Source organism: Amia ocellicauda, chromosome 19 (genome assembly GCF_036373705.1).
Source record: "Amia ocellicauda isolate fAmiCal2 chromosome 19, fAmiCal2.hap1, whole genome shotgun sequence".
Classification (NCBI taxonomy): Eukaryota; Metazoa; Chordata; class Actinopteri; order Amiiformes; family Amiidae; genus Amia; species Amia ocellicauda.
The window spans coordinates 25897943-25912982 of NC_089868.1; the positions used below are offsets into that span (position 1 = coordinate 25897943).

General features: G+C 48.7%; 1 protein-coding gene across 1 annotated transcript; it reads left to right on the forward strand.

Annotated features, from left to right (window-relative positions):
* The first annotated feature begins 2313 nt into the window (after positions 1–2313).
* Positions 2314–13708, forward strand: hook1 (hook microtubule-tethering protein 1). Its single transcript, XM_066692366.1, has 22 exons — positions 2314–2462; positions 4085–4170; positions 4478–4550; positions 4670–4720; positions 4895–5027; positions 5193–5260; positions 5361–5423; positions 6114–6197; positions 7936–8099; positions 8228–8368; positions 8621–8822; positions 8929–9039; positions 9203–9290; positions 9509–9575; positions 9954–10094; positions 10384–10471; positions 10725–10756; positions 11545–11627; positions 11876–11976; positions 12198–12299; positions 12398–12466; positions 12925–13708. The coding sequence occupies exons 1-22, from the start codon at positions 2418–2420 to the stop codon at positions 13084–13086; spliced, it is 2154 nt and encodes a 717-aa protein (XP_066548463.1). The 5' UTR covers positions 2314–2417; the 3' UTR covers positions 13087–13708.
* Positions 13709–15040: the final 1332 nt, after the last annotated feature.

The window sequence follows — 15040 nt, forward strand, 5'->3', positions numbered from 1 at the left end:
TTCAGATATCTCCTTTCTGTACAGTACAGTGTGATACCACCAAGAGGAGTGTGGTTACATTTGCAACACAATCGATTGTAACAATTGAAAGGAGCATCTGCTAAGAAATATAATTATAAAAACCCTTCTTTCTAACCAACTACATCTGCCCTCATCCTCTGTCATTGTCAAAGTGTGTATTTATTCAAGGCACGTTAGGGGTTAGATGTCACAGTGTCCAAATTTAGCCTGCATCTTTTGAACAGCCTTGAATCGTGCCAGGGAATGTGGAGGGGAAGCAGGTAATAGTCCTTGAAAAAGGGGGAATGAACTCTGTCTCTTTCTATTTCTGTTACAGTAAACTGAGGCTAAAGGATTGCATTTGATTAAAGTCAACACCAGGGCATTGTTGCAGCCTTCTGCCCCACATTTACAACAGACGCGAATCCAAGGCCATTCGGTCAAGGTTGTGTACACATGAAAGAGGCAGGTCATTAAACTTGCAGCATTTTCTCAATTAAAGCAGGACTACCGATCTCCTTCGATAATACGCTTAATTATTATTTAATGGTTTCTTTCCAGATACAGTTTTTAAATTTTGTGGGGCTTCTACTCGTACCTATTTGGGCACATCTTTACAAATAGATTTACACTGGGTTTGATATTTTGTATTAACACAAGGCTTTGTCTTTATCTGTGATGTAAAACCATTTCTTAACTTCCAACACATAGGTCTAGGTTTTAGGCCACAGTTCTGTCTTTGATCTGATGATTACCAGGCTAGGTGACTCAAAACACATACCTCTGTTCAGATCCTTACATCGATATTTCCCTCCCACATGATTACGTGAACAGGAGACTGAGACCTGAATAATCACTGGTACTAATGAGCAGCTTCTCACAGTTTTACATTTGTTCTTGGAATTATCCATGTGACTGAACCTCCTGTTTTATGCATCAGCTATTGCTCAATACGATATGAAAGCAAAGCACAGTGAGACGAAGCAAATGTCTAGAAAACACCTGCATATGAAATGGTGTCTGGCAAAGAGGGGACTTTGCACTTAAATAGTGTTTACCTTACCGAGGCAGAGAAACCACTTTATTCCCTGCATTAGTCTAGAGACACTTCAGCGTCAGCTATGCCTCAGTGCTCAATCGCTGCTCTAACCGCCTGAGAAAGGCATCTTTGTGCTGACTCCAGTCCTCACAACACTGCATTATATTATATAACATCTCAGCTGGTTGTATTTCTTCTTATTAGACCTGCAACACCACACTCTGCTCTTAGGAGCATTGTGTAGCATGGTGTAGGAGTAGCGTTAAACAACTATGCAGAGGTATCTGATTAAAATGAACAGGTGTGATCTTCATGAGGCAGAAAAGGCAAAGCATGACCACAATACTTAATACATGGGTTAATTGTCTGAGATGCATTGACCTGTAAAACATAAATGCTCATGTAATATACAAGGCTGAAATTCTGCTAATAAAGAAATCAATACAAATCAATACATTCTTGTCCTCCTGTGTATTAACTAAAACCAAAAGTGGAGCGATAACAATAGCTGTTCCTTGTGGTTGAGATCAGGGTCCGGTTGCATAAAATTATATTAGACTAGTCTAAACCAATCACTAGTTTAACAATAGTTTATAATTTGACAATTAGACTAGTCTAGTTGCATACAAATAAAGACTGAAAAGTCAGCCTCCTCAACCCCAAGCTAACAGTAATAGGAAATACAAAGAAAATTAACATAAGTTGAAAAAACTGCTAAAAAACTACTTAATGTTCAGTTGCCTTGGTCTGTGAGAAAAAGACAAAACGGAAAATCTGCGCAGCTCTGCAGAATCCCAGAGATCCCATTGGTTGAGCTGCGGACATCTGCGCAACACCAACACAACCATACAGACTATAACCTCCATCAGAGGGACCTGATTGGCTTTCAGGTGGACACAGCACTGTCAATCAACACGAATCTGGACATTGATTGGACTCCTGCCGCCGCACAACCCCTGCCTTCACTGCGCCTGTGCTCGTCGCTAATTGGCTCCTTGTCCTGCTCGTTGCTCTTGTACTCGTCGCTAATTGGCTCCTAGTCCTGCTCGTTGCTCTTGTACTCGTCGCTAATTGGCTCCTAGTCCTGCTTGTTGCTCTTGTACTCGTCGCTAATTGGCTCCTAGTCCTGCTCGATGCTCTTGTACTCGTCGCTAATTGGCTCCTAGTCCTGCTCGTTGCTCTTGTACTCGTCGCTAATTGGCTCCTTGTCCTGCCGCTCCCCCACCCCGCCTCAGGGCGCACTACGCACGCTGCGTCCCGCCGGCATTCACGTAAAGCGCGCAGCACGTACGCCGCGTCCGGGCGGAAGAGACGGCGCAGGTGAGGTCAGAGGCGGCGGCGGGGACGGAGAGCCGGGGTCGGACACACACAGGCAGACATGGAGGCCAAGAAGACGGTGCTCTGCGAGAGTCTCGTCGTCTGGGTAAGTGCGTGGTTGGAAATGGCGGGGGGCGGACGGTATGACACCGCGCTCACCTGGCTCAGGTAACCGGACGCCGCCAGGGAGCGCAGACACCTGACCGGAGAGGGAGCTGCGGTCCTTGAGCCCGATATAGACATGTCTGCCCTAATGACAATCATAATAATAATACTGTGGTGGTATAGCTGTCAAAGCAGTTCGTTTAGGTGGTCGCGTTGATCCCCTTCCTCCTCCTCCTCCTCTCGGTGCGGCCTGGTGCAGTTGATCCGTCCGCAGATGAGCCCCCAGCAGCCGCGTCTGTCCGCCGGCCTGGAGCGCACACAGGCATCCTGGACATGGCTGCAGCACTGATGCAAAACCCCGAACCAGCCAATGCATGAATTCAGTTCACTGCCAGCCATTAGCTGTTTATTTTATTGGATACGTCTAGCATCAAGCAAAAGTGCGAAAAGCATTCAATGCGCAATTGCTTTGGCCAGTGGGCTGCATTGCTGCCCCAGTAAATCACAGTATATTATACGTCGTGATTGGCATGCAGTGGTGTGAGAAACATTGTGGGTGGCTTGGAATTATTTCCCATATAAAAATGTTCATGATTGTATTTGGTGTACTTAATTGGACAGGACGGCAGTCAACCTTGGCTTTAAATGACCGGGAGGCATTAGAGTAATGAAACGGTGTAAATGGATGTCCCCCACAACAGTTTGTTATTCATAGACTGAATCAAACTATGCAAAGTTACATTTTTGAGTTAATTCTATTGTTTTGTTTATTAATGTAAAGTTAGTATTGATATTCACAAGTAGGACACTTTCTGGCTGTCTCCTACAATCCCTTTTTCTGTATTTTCTTTATGTGGCTAGTATCCAAATGTGTTTTGTGTTATGTTTAGTATTCAAACATTGTGAAACAGTTTGTTAACTTTAGTTTTTTTAATGCAATCGAATGAAATCCTTGACAGATAATGACTAGATGGGAAAGGCAGATTCACATTATTTCAGCACTTAAAATGTAATACAGTACAATATAATACAAACAAGGTGTATGGAAAAGTAGTTTTGCCTTCAAGTTCTGTATAAAATCAATACACTGTGTTGTAAATGTTCCCATAATGGTGTCCACTAGATATTCTCATGAACAGGTGATATTCCTTTCACTACTCTTCACTGTTTCTGGTTTGTTTGTGTGTTTTTGTCCCACTCGTACCTGTGGACAGAGGTGTTTTGCTGTGTGTGTATAAGACAAATGAGAGCTCTTCCAGGAAGCCCTCGCCCCACCTCTCCCCTGCCATAAAGCATTTATATTGTTGCTGCTCAATGAAGCCTACCTGCTCCGCAATTTCAGCAATGCGATTTCTGTTTTCCATACAGAACTACTTTTCCTTTACCGCCCCATCTACTCTCCGTACAGGGCTGGACACTTTGACTGATGACATTTTTAATGCATCGGAGGATAATGGCGAGTGGCTGGTATCTTCCTGCTCTGGGGCGTCCACTGTAGGCGCGTTGCTGGGGTGTTTGGTTTCTTCTCTCGAGGGCTAATCCTTTGTTTTGTGTCGTTCACACGGAAAGCAGCACCTCCCCGTGTTTGCTGCCATATAAACTGTGCAATGTGGGTCTTCTCAGTTACAGACCTTCAACACGGCCTCCCCGTGCCAGACGGTGCAGGACCTCACCTCCGGGGTGCCCATGTCGCAGGCCCTTCATCAGATGTGAGTTTGTGCTGCTGAACCGACAAGAATGTGTGCATCTGGAGTTAGGGTACAGTGGAGGTGTCCAAAATAAATAAACACCAAAGAGACATCCTCCTGCTTTAAAGCTTTCCTTTCCAAAAAAGCTTTTCTACCAATATGAATAAACAGGCCTTTTCAAAAAATGTCTCTTTTTCACACTGCAAATCTGTAAAAGATAGATAATGGGTCCGATGAGTGCGGGGCCCCGAGCCTCGCTGCTTTATGGACCCGAGACCATGCATTAGGGACAGTTTTCCTACCGTCTGACAATGATTGTGTGTTTCAGAGACCCCGCCTGGTTCAGCGAGAGCTGGCTGGGCCGCATCAAGGAAGATGTTGGTGACAACTGGAGACTGAAGGTACCATTTCACCTGTCTGCCCGCTTGAGCTCGTACAACCAGTCATTTTCTGACTGATTTCGACAGTAAAAGAACCCAGAGTAATCTTTTTTTTTTTTTTTTTTTTTGTCTCCACACAGATGAACAACCTAAAGAAGATCCTCCAGATGATAGTGGACTACTACAACGAGGTACGCATCGCTGCCGCCGTCCATGCACTGAACCCCGACACACACACGGGCACAAACCAACAGACTGAGCTTCGGCCGCAGCACAGTGGCTGCAGGTCGGCGCTCGGACATCCGGTGGCTTCCTCTCGGCCATCGCCACAATGCAGTGAGTGTCTGTGCTCCGCCCCGTGCCAGGTGCTGGGCCAGCAGATCGCGGACTTCCCTCTGCCGGACCTGAACCGGGTGGCCGAGCACTCGGACCCAGTGGAGCTGGGCCGGCTGCTGCAGCTGATCCTGGGATGTGCCGTGAAGTGCGACCGGAAACAAGGTGACTGGATAAGGATGGGAAATGACGTGTGTGAAGTGTGTTGGGCTTAATTCAGTGTGCAGGACTGTTTTCATGTTTTGTGTTGTTGTTACTGTTGATTGTATTGATGTTGATTGTCTGTAAAACACCTGTGATTAGACCAGATGTTGTGTTTTTTAATTGCAGAGTACATTCAGATCATCATGACTCTGGAGGAGTCCGTACAGCACGTTGTGATGACCGCTATCCAGGAGGTGACTGAGTTTCTACAGTATGATGTTGTTTGTCGTGAGTTTGAAATGTCCGCGGCACCAAGCCACGCCTCTTCCTCACTTACCACACTTTATATTGCAGCTGATGAGCAAAGAAACCATGGCCAGTTTCGGAGCTGAGCCGCTCGGGGACCTTGAGCAGCAGGTACTGAAAAATCTATTTGTACGAGTGTCTGGATTTGTGTTTAGAACATGAGACAGTGTCCAATCGAGAGGAGGCCATTCACCCCATCATGCTCGTTTGGTGTCCATTAATAACTAAGTGATCAAGGATCCTATCCAGTCTGTTTTTGAATGTTCCCAAATTGTCTCTTCAGCCACATCGCTGGGGAGTTTGTTCAGATTGTGACGCCTCTCTGTGTGAAGAAGTGTCTCCTGTTTTCTGTCTTGAATGCCTTGAAGCCCAATTTCCATTTGTGTCCCGGGTGCGTGTGTCCCTGCTGATCTGGAAAAGCTCCTCTGGTTTGATGTGGTTGATGTCTTTCATGATTTTGAAGACTTGGATCAAGTCCCCACGTAGTCTCCTCTGTTCCAGGGTGAAAAGGTTCAGGTCCTCAGTCTCTCAGTAGGACATTCCCTTCAGACCTGGAATAAGTCTGGTTGCTCTCCTCTGAACTGCCTCTAGAGCAGCGATATCTTTCTTGAAGTGTGGAGCCCAGAACTGTCCACAGTATCCAGATCTAACTAGTGCATTGTACAGTCTGAACGTCTGTTTGTTTCAGTTAAAGCAATACTATCAGAGCATTGTTATAAGTGGAACTGAAAGCAGGCGCTGGTTTCATGTGCACCTCTCTGCTCTCGGTACCGTGTTCAGCAACGATAATGTCGTTCTCAGCTCAAGAAAGCCGTGGAGGAGTTGGCGGAGCTCATGGCAGAGAAAGAGGAGTTGGCACAGAGATGCCAGGAGCTCGACATTCAGGTGAGTTGGCCGATTTAACTAATGACTATCAGAAAATGGATTTGGAGAAAATTGAGAAGGAAACAACATTTTGTGCTGGGCAAACAAGTGAACTGAACAAGTCAGAGAGATATAATTGAGTCTAGTGCCGTATCAATAATATTCTGATAGTATTTGGCTCGTGATGTGCCTGGATGTTGTACTATGTGACGGATGCCTCAGGGAACAGTCTCTGTGATTTGTAGCTGTGTTCTTTGGTTTCTGTTTGTCTTCTAATCAAAACAACTATTTTGCTGGGGCTAATTTCCAACAGATACTCTTGTAAGTTGTCACAATTGAATCCCAGTTCCAGGACTGAGGTGAAGGTAAGCTGCCATCCTGCTCCTCAACAACAGCATGGATATTAAACGTAATTAGCTATTAATCCCACGTTGCCCTGACACTAATTAATCTAACACTGTTTGGACATGCGCTGACTAAAACCACAGGAGCAAGTCTTAGTGCAAGACGTGTGAGTGTGTATGTGTGTCTGTAAATAACAAAAGCCCCGATGACAATCCTTAATACATGCCTGTTTAAGACATTTCTCTGTTTACTCTATTGAGCTGAGGTTTCCCAGCATGCAACTTGTGCTACACATTACACGTTGTCCATCTCGGAGGGATCGGTCAGGAACCCACGTACTACACCTTTCACAGACCGAAGAAATCTGCAAGTCGGTTGTGTGTTCGCACCCGCAGCCACAGACATTTGTCCCTTTACTCTCACTCTGCTTTTAGTAGCTTCTCAGCCCCGTGTCGCTGCGCTGTCGACAGATCAGTAGTGCATCGCTTAGTCAAACGTGGTTCCCAACCAGCAAACCGCAGACTGCAGACCAGAACCAGAGCTCCGAGTCCCTCCGCAGGGTCGTCTCCCTGTGTGCTCCTTCCTGCGTCGGTCTCCCTCGGTGGATTTGCGGCGCCAGTCCGTTGCGTGACTCCTGAGGGCTGCGGATCAGCAGATAATCTGGTTCAGATCCCTCTCGCCACCGCCCCCCCACACCCAGGTGCCTTCCAGGATGGGGCGTAGGATTCTGTCACCCAGTTTCTCGTGGGATCTCGGAGGCCTACCTGCCGTGTCAGACCGTAAACATCAGTTTGCAAGTCTTCACATAATCCACCGCCCTGTAGTGAACGGCCAGAACCTGTACATCTTCCTGTGAACACGATATAGAACTGTACAGCCAGAGAAATTAATCTCTCGGAAGTATGTATCATACTTTTAATGCACCTTACAGCCAGCACTAGAACCAGCACTTACTCTTTCTGTCTGTCGCATTAACACAACGCTAACCATGCCAGCGTGTCGCTGTTTTTAATGTTCTTTTGGCTGCTTTGTGTGTGACGTTCATAGCCAGTCGAGTCTTGTTTGCTGCCAAAAGCTCAGCTGCGTTTTCTGTTCATCATAAAGCTTATGGCATTGACTGACTTAAAGTTGACTTAGTTAAGGCATTCAGTGACAAACGCACTATGATGTGCAGTTTACATCAGAGATTAGGTCCTCTTTAGTTGTGCTGACGAATATAAAGTCGCACGCCGTCTCCACAGAACACAGAAGTCTTGTGTGACAGGATATTCAAGTTCAACTGAAATGTAACCACCAGAGAATCACTCTCGCCCAACTCTTGCTGTGAACGAGCCGCTCTGTGGGAGGGCCCGGTCTCCGCAGTGGAGCCGTGTCTGACTCTGAGCTGCGCCGCTGTCCATCCCCCCCCCCCCAGGTGACCGTGCTGCAGGAGGAGAGGAACAGCCTGCTGGCCGAGAACGACGTATTGACCGACCGCGCTAATCAGCTGGACTCCTTCGATGACCCCAACACGCCGTCAGGGAAGAAGTACTGCCAGCTGCAGCTGCAGTTCGAGCAGCTACAGGAGGAGAACTTCAGGTGCGTCCCCCCCGGCGGCTCAAGCCCAGGTCCCGGTCTGGGAATTGAAAAAATATTGGCTTTTATATAAACTGGAGTTGAATAGAATGATGTGTTTGCTGTTGCTTTTGCTGATGCCGTGGCCGCAGGCTGGAGGCAGCGAAGGACGACTACCGCATCCACTGCGAGGAGCTGGAGAAGCAGCTGGTGGAGGTGCAGCACCGCAACGACGAGCTCACCAGCCTGGCCGAGGAGTCGCGCGCCCTGAAGGACGAGCTGGACATCCTACGGTGCGGCCCGGGGCCGGAGAGGGGGCAGGGGTGGGGGAGAGAGAACTGGATGCAGAGAGAGGGAGAATCAATGGAGAGTGGAAAGAAATTAAAGGAGCATGAGAGAGAGAGAGAGAGAGAGAGAGAGAGGGATTGTAAAGGATGGAAACACGGGGGGGGGTAGACCGACAGGGTTTTAATGGTTAAGATAATGTCTGACTGACGTATGAGGCTGCACATAATACTTATTCAGCTTTCTGTCTCCATGGTCAGGAGCTGCTCTGACCGGGTGGTGAAGCTGGAGGCCTCGGTGGAAACCTACCGGAAGAAGCTAGAGGACCTGACCGACCTGCGGCGGCAGATGCGCACGCTGGAGGAGAAGAACATGACCTACATGCAGAACACAGTCAGCCTGGAGGAGGAGCTGCGCAAGGCCAACGCCGCCCGCACGCAGCTGGAGACCTACAAGAGGCAGGTAGGGCCCCCACGCCCGGAGAGACCCCCGGGTCTCGTACACGGACGCCTCGCACGAACACTCTTCCCCTCTCTTACACAACACGCCTCCCGTTCGCCCCTGATAGGTGCAGGAGCTGCACAAGAAGCTGTCGGACGAGTCCAGGAGAGCCGACAACTTGGCCTTCGAGATTAAGAAGTTTGAGGAGCGGCACGAGACCCTGCAGAAGGAGAAAGAGGTATTCCTGCCCTGTGGCTTTTTACCAAACCGACCCCTCGCCCAGCGAACAGCCTCTGAAGCCCTTATTTAGTACGATGTTCATTTAGTGACTCTGCTTCCTCCTGGCCGCACGGGAGATTGTGATGGCGCTTCATGACCACGTGTCCTCTCTTCCCTGGCAGAGACTCATCGTCGAGCGGGACTCCCTGAGGGAGACCAACGAGGAGCTGAGATGCACGCAGGCCCACCAGAACCAGCTGTTGCAAGCCGGTAAGCTGTCGGATCAGCAACCCCGGCCCGGGCGAGAAAGACCTGGAAAGGTCAATTGATAGATCTCAATGTTAAAGAGAGCCGACAGTGGGCTTCTTTTAAGTCTTTTTATAAATCGAGAGTTTATGTGGAGAGTAAATTGAAAACATTGCGTATCGTGTGGGGTTTTATGGACTTAAACCGTTAGGTACTTACCTGTCGTCCCAATATCCTTCCAGGGCTGTTGCCTTCAGGAAGTCCCAGCCATGATAACCTGGCTGCCGAAATCCTCCCCATCGAGTACAGGTATGCCTGCCGTTGTCTTCCTCGTCAGGGCTTTCGTATGCATTGTTCTCCTCTTTGTTGTGTTTTTATTTGGTAAACGCATAATGTCAGCAGTCAACGCACAGTGTGTCACACAAAGAGCTTTCAATTAACGTGTTGCGTGTCATGTCCATCTGGGATTGGTTCATATAGTTTGTGCAAAACATTGATTGTGGTCGACTTCAAACCATTTCCGTGCGTCTCTTGGACCAGAAGTGATGCACCTATGGGTGCAGTACCACAAGTCAAGCCTGGGACGTTTCATGCCCTGTGGGCTTTGTGCTCCGTGTTCTGCGCCCGTACATGCCTTCCCAGCTCAGCCCGTCTGTGGGCTCTGACCCCTGACCTCTTCCTCCACAGGGAGAAGTTCATCCGCCTGCAGCACGAGAACAGGATGCTGCGTCTGCAGCAGGAGGGCTCGGAGAACGAGCGCATCGCAGAGCTGCAGGGCCAGCTGGAGGAGGCCCACCGCCACCACAGCGAGCTGGACACCGAGAACAGGCGAGCGCGGGGACGAGGGGAGAGGGCCAGGAAGCGTGTGTGTGGGCGAGTCCACCTGTGTAGATGTGTGAGTGGGTGTGTACATGTGCGAGTCGGCGCAGGTGGTTGCATGTGTGTGCGCTAGTTCACCAAAGTGTGCGCGTGAGTCAGTCTGTGCGTATGCGACTGTGTGTATGTGCGTGAACGTGAGTTGGCGTGGGCATGTGAGTCAGCGCAGGAGCGTGCCTGTATGTGAGTTGGCGTGGGTTGCGGGCTGCGGCGCTGACGGGCTGCTCGTGGTTTTTTTCAGGCTCAAGCAAGAGCGCGTCGCTGAGCTGCAGCTGCAGGTGGAGGATCTCCAGAAAGCCCTGCAGGGACAGGGAGCCAAACCTGAAGATGTAGGTGAATTAAAAACCAAACCAACACAAACATCGGACACGCGTCCCGTGTGAATCGCAGGCTGTGCGTCTCGTTGCGTCTCCTGTGTGCACAGTGATCCCTCGCAATGTTCATCTCTCACAGAGCTCTTTCTCTCACTCCGCCAGGAGGGTTTAAATCAGTGAATACAAAACCTCAGTCCTGTGCGATTAGGGGTTTATAGAATATACAAGACAGTGTTATTTCTCATTTGTTGTTTTTATATGTTTTCAGTCGCATCTGCAGAGGAAGCTGGACGCTCATATGTGAGTATGGTTTTTAATGCCTTTCTGATGATGATCGAATGTGAAAAGGAGTTTCTTCTGTTTGGTGTAGAGATTTTCTTGACAAATATATTAGAATGCATCTTAAAAGGCTAAAAACATCAAAATAAAAAATCCCCCCAAAAACGATGTTCATATTCAACGCAAGAATAAAATCTGGAATAATTTGTGGTCTCGGTTCAGAAGTCAGACTGTGAACACAGTCGTAAAGGAGATGACAATCGTCCAGATGGCACCGTTTATTCTTCATGACAGTTCGCTGGAGTGCAAAGAATCTCTTTTGTTCCAGAGATGTTGAAATCTTCTGGATCTTTTGCAAGGTTTGCATTGTATTTCTGTTGCAATCGGTTGGCGGCATATCAGCACAGCCGAAATGGAAAAGAAATGTATGCGATTCCTACCTCATTCCCAGTGTCGGAGCCTTTGCTGTCTTTAAAAACAGTGTCTTAGGCATCCCCCACTAATGGGACCATTGTGAGTCTGCACAGCGAAAGTGTGTGCGGCAGAGTTTCTTTCAGACTCGAGAGAGGACTTGTTTTGGGATAACTGCATGTCCTTCCCCTGTCCTCCTCCCCTGTTTGAGATCCTGCACACGCCTCGAGTGAAAGTGACATTTCGTCCCGGTGTTCTCGGTGACAGTAGCAGGACGCCGACATCTAAACCGGCTCCCCGGCTGACTCTCGATGAGCCCTCGCTCGTCTGAGCTGAGCGCCACTCTTAAGAAAAGAAAGTTGCAGATTTTGCCAAACGGAGAATTACTCTGTCCACAGGGTGCAGCTCAGCGCAGCCAAGGATGAGCTGATGAAGAAGAAGGAGATGATCGAAGACCTGCAGCCGGAGACGGTGCAGAGCTGTGAGTATCGGTGCCGCGCCACAACCGGGCAAAGTATTGAATACGGGTGAACGCATGTATTCCTACCATCCCTTGCAGTGCGGCTGGGCAAGAGATGATCTTTACAATCCTACGGCCGCTGTAAACGTAGTAAACGTAGCCCTGTAAACCCTGTAAAGCCCATTACCGGTTGTAAAGTAACCTGCAGAGAGAACCTCACGTGCCAGGCCCGATATGAATGCATTGTTGGTGCCCGTGTCTCCTCGCAGCGCTGGAGATCGACGAGCTGCATGCGGCGCTGAAGAAGAAGGATGAGGACATGCGCGCCATGGAGGAGCGCTACAAGATGTACCTGGAGAAGGCCCGCAATGTGAGGGGGATGGGGGTGACTGGGGCAGAAGGGGGGGACGGGGCAACAGGAGGCAGTTCTAGGACAGTGGATGATGTGGGGGAGAGGTGGGCTCGGGGGTGTATAGGTCTCTATGACATTAAAGCAAAACCTCGTCTAGTACAGTCAGTTTGAAGGGGAAGCGCGGGGACTGGGGGTGGATGGGGGCATTGCCACGCTGACGGAGGATTGGTCTCGCGCAGGTGATCCGGGCCCTGGATCCGAAGCTGAACCCGGCCACCGTGGAGATCCAGTGTCTGAAGAACCAGCTGGCGGAGAAGGACAAGCGCATCGTGGGCCTGGAGGTACGGAGACCACGGCGCCTGCGTCCCGCGGCCACGAACCCCAGGGAGAGCGTGCGGGGACCGAGTTGCTAACGGTGTCTCTCTCCCTTCTCGCGCAGCGGGAATGTGAGCAGGCGAAGCTGAGGGAGTACGAGGAGAAGCTGATCGTCACGGCCTGGTACAACAAGGTGGGGCTTCACGTGCATCTGCTCTCCTGTTTTACAGCTGTCGGCCTGGCTCTCAGCTGCCTGTTCCCTCTCCGCCTGTCCCTCGTAGCTCACATTAACTTGAACTAATTAGTCAATTGAAAGGTCTGGTGGAATAATCCGAGGTCAGTTTAGTTTATCGCAGAGACATTGTCTGTTTAAGTCGGTTTACAGACAAAAATGTATCCCATGATAGAAAACGTATAGAAGAGTCTTAAAGTGTCCGTTGCCCGGTGTTTGGAGGGTTTGGCTCCGTTTTTCATGTCAATGGACAGATGGTGAGGATCAGACTACGTTTGAGCCTCTGAGAGGGGCACACTGGGACAAGGCCAGTCTGAAATAGTCTGCAGCTAAGCCACTGCAGCTGCAAGCAACATCTTAAAGTCTGTTCTCAACTTGCTGCTGTGTTTTTTATGTGCGTGTGTGTTGTATCCTCACAGAGCCTGAGTTTCCAGAAGCTGGCCATCGAGGGGCGGCTGGCCGGGAGGGGGGGGGGCGGCAGCGTCGTGCCCCCGGGACAGTCCTTCCTGGCCCAGCAGCGTCAGGTGACCAACGCCAGGCGCACACTGACCCTCAACGCGCCGGCCACGCCCTCCAAGTAGGCACGGCCGCCGCCACGGACATTTCACACACAAGTGGCCTTAGACGTGGGGGTGACCTTACAGAGGGGAGTGAGGACAACTTGAATCCCAGCACTTACCCCCCCGCGCCGCCAGTCAGGGGAGTGTCGTCTGCTGTGTGTGGAGACACGCCTGGCCAGCCGGTTCGCCACCCTTTTCTCAGCGCCGAGCTCAAGATGATTCTCACTCATGATTTGTAAAATGTGGTAAAGCCCGACCCAAAGCTGGTCATGTCACAATTTTGAACTTGAACTTGTTTTTCCCCGGGGGCTTCTACTAAAGGTTACCAAAAATTTAAAAAGTATTTTTAACAAAGTTCTGATTTAGGCTTTAGGTCATTAATGACATCATCTTACTCTCTGTGCATGTTTCTCTGTTTGTGTGAGTCTCTCTCTCTCTCTCTCTCTCTCTCTATTTAAAATAATCCCCTTTGTGGAGTCTGTCCTCAGCGCTGGTCTTTTTTAATTGACAGAGCCAAGCGATCGCTTCACTTCTCTCAGATGAAATGCACAATGATCTTCTTACAATTAAACGATGCTGGACATCAAAACAAACTCGCGTTCTGCAGTGTGACTGCGAAACGTCTTCCGGTTTCTCACAATTATGGAAAAAAGAAACTGTGATCAATATATTACGAACAATGAGACTAAGCCTTACGGGCAGAATCCTGTAAAAAAGGAAAGGAAGTCACGTTTCTAAGACACTAAAATTGAAACGTTCAGCATTATTTATTTACGAAAGGTTTCTTGACCCGCATGCGCTTTTTAACGGTCAGAGGCCTGTAGTAGTTTTTCTTTTGTAGTTCAGTGTAGTAGTGTTTGGGGGGGGGGGGGGGGGTAGGACAGTGTGGCGATTTTTTACACTTTGAATTCAGGGCCTTGTTGGGATTGATGACCACTCATTTATCTTCTGCAAACTGCTTATCAGGCTTTAAAAACACATTTCCTGCAGGGGATATAATATCATTTTTTTTTCTTTTAAATATTTAATGCTCATATTATTGTAAAGTTACAAAACATGTGAGGGGGAGGCTTAAGAAAAAAGAGACTGTAAAATACTTTTAAGCTTAATTATAGAAGACCATTGTGTTTTAAATTATAATTCTGTCTGGGGGTTTTGCACCATAAAGAAACAAAACAATAAACCAAAACAGAACAGTAACCAGCGCGTGCCTCTGTTTTGCTCAGCGCAGTTGCTCTAGACTTCCCTCTCCGCTCCCGTCTTCTCTCTGGCCGTCGTCTTCTCCCGATTTTGTCCGAACCACCGTATAACGGCACCCATTTGATCGGCATCGACGGCATTGCCACCGGCGTCCTCTAGAGGGCACCGTCGTCTCGATAAGACACCACTCATCCGATGGTCCTTCAGGGTTTCATTTTTAATGCACGCCTGGACATAGTGTGCATTTTACCTTCAGTTTCTGACATAATCCTGTCATTTTTGTTTTGATCTAATTTCCAAAACACCAGCAACAAATGAAAACCAGCACAGTGTGAGAAATTAGATGCACGCTCTAGAGCAGGGCTGTCCGACTTCCGTCCTTGGAGACGCAGTGTCTGCTGGCTTTTGTTCCAACAGGAGATCCCAGTTACTTAATTAATGTCATCATTTACTCAGGTGGCCTCATCTAAAACTTTCACATACTATTGTCATAGCCGATCCCTTTGATTAGTCAAAATATTGAACACATCATTTCAGAGTCTGGAGAGAGAGGGGAGAGTTAGTTAATTGTTTAATTAGACCAATTAAGGAGTCAAGAGCTGCGCTGGAACGAAACCCAGCAGACACTCGGGCCCCCAGGACTGGAGTCTGACATCCCTGCCTTACTTGTATTTGGCCTTAGGAGGTAAAAACTAATGTGAATGCTTACCTTTAAACACAGGGAGACTAAATCTAACCTAAACCAAAGCCTGGAAATCCTTTGACGTTGTTTATT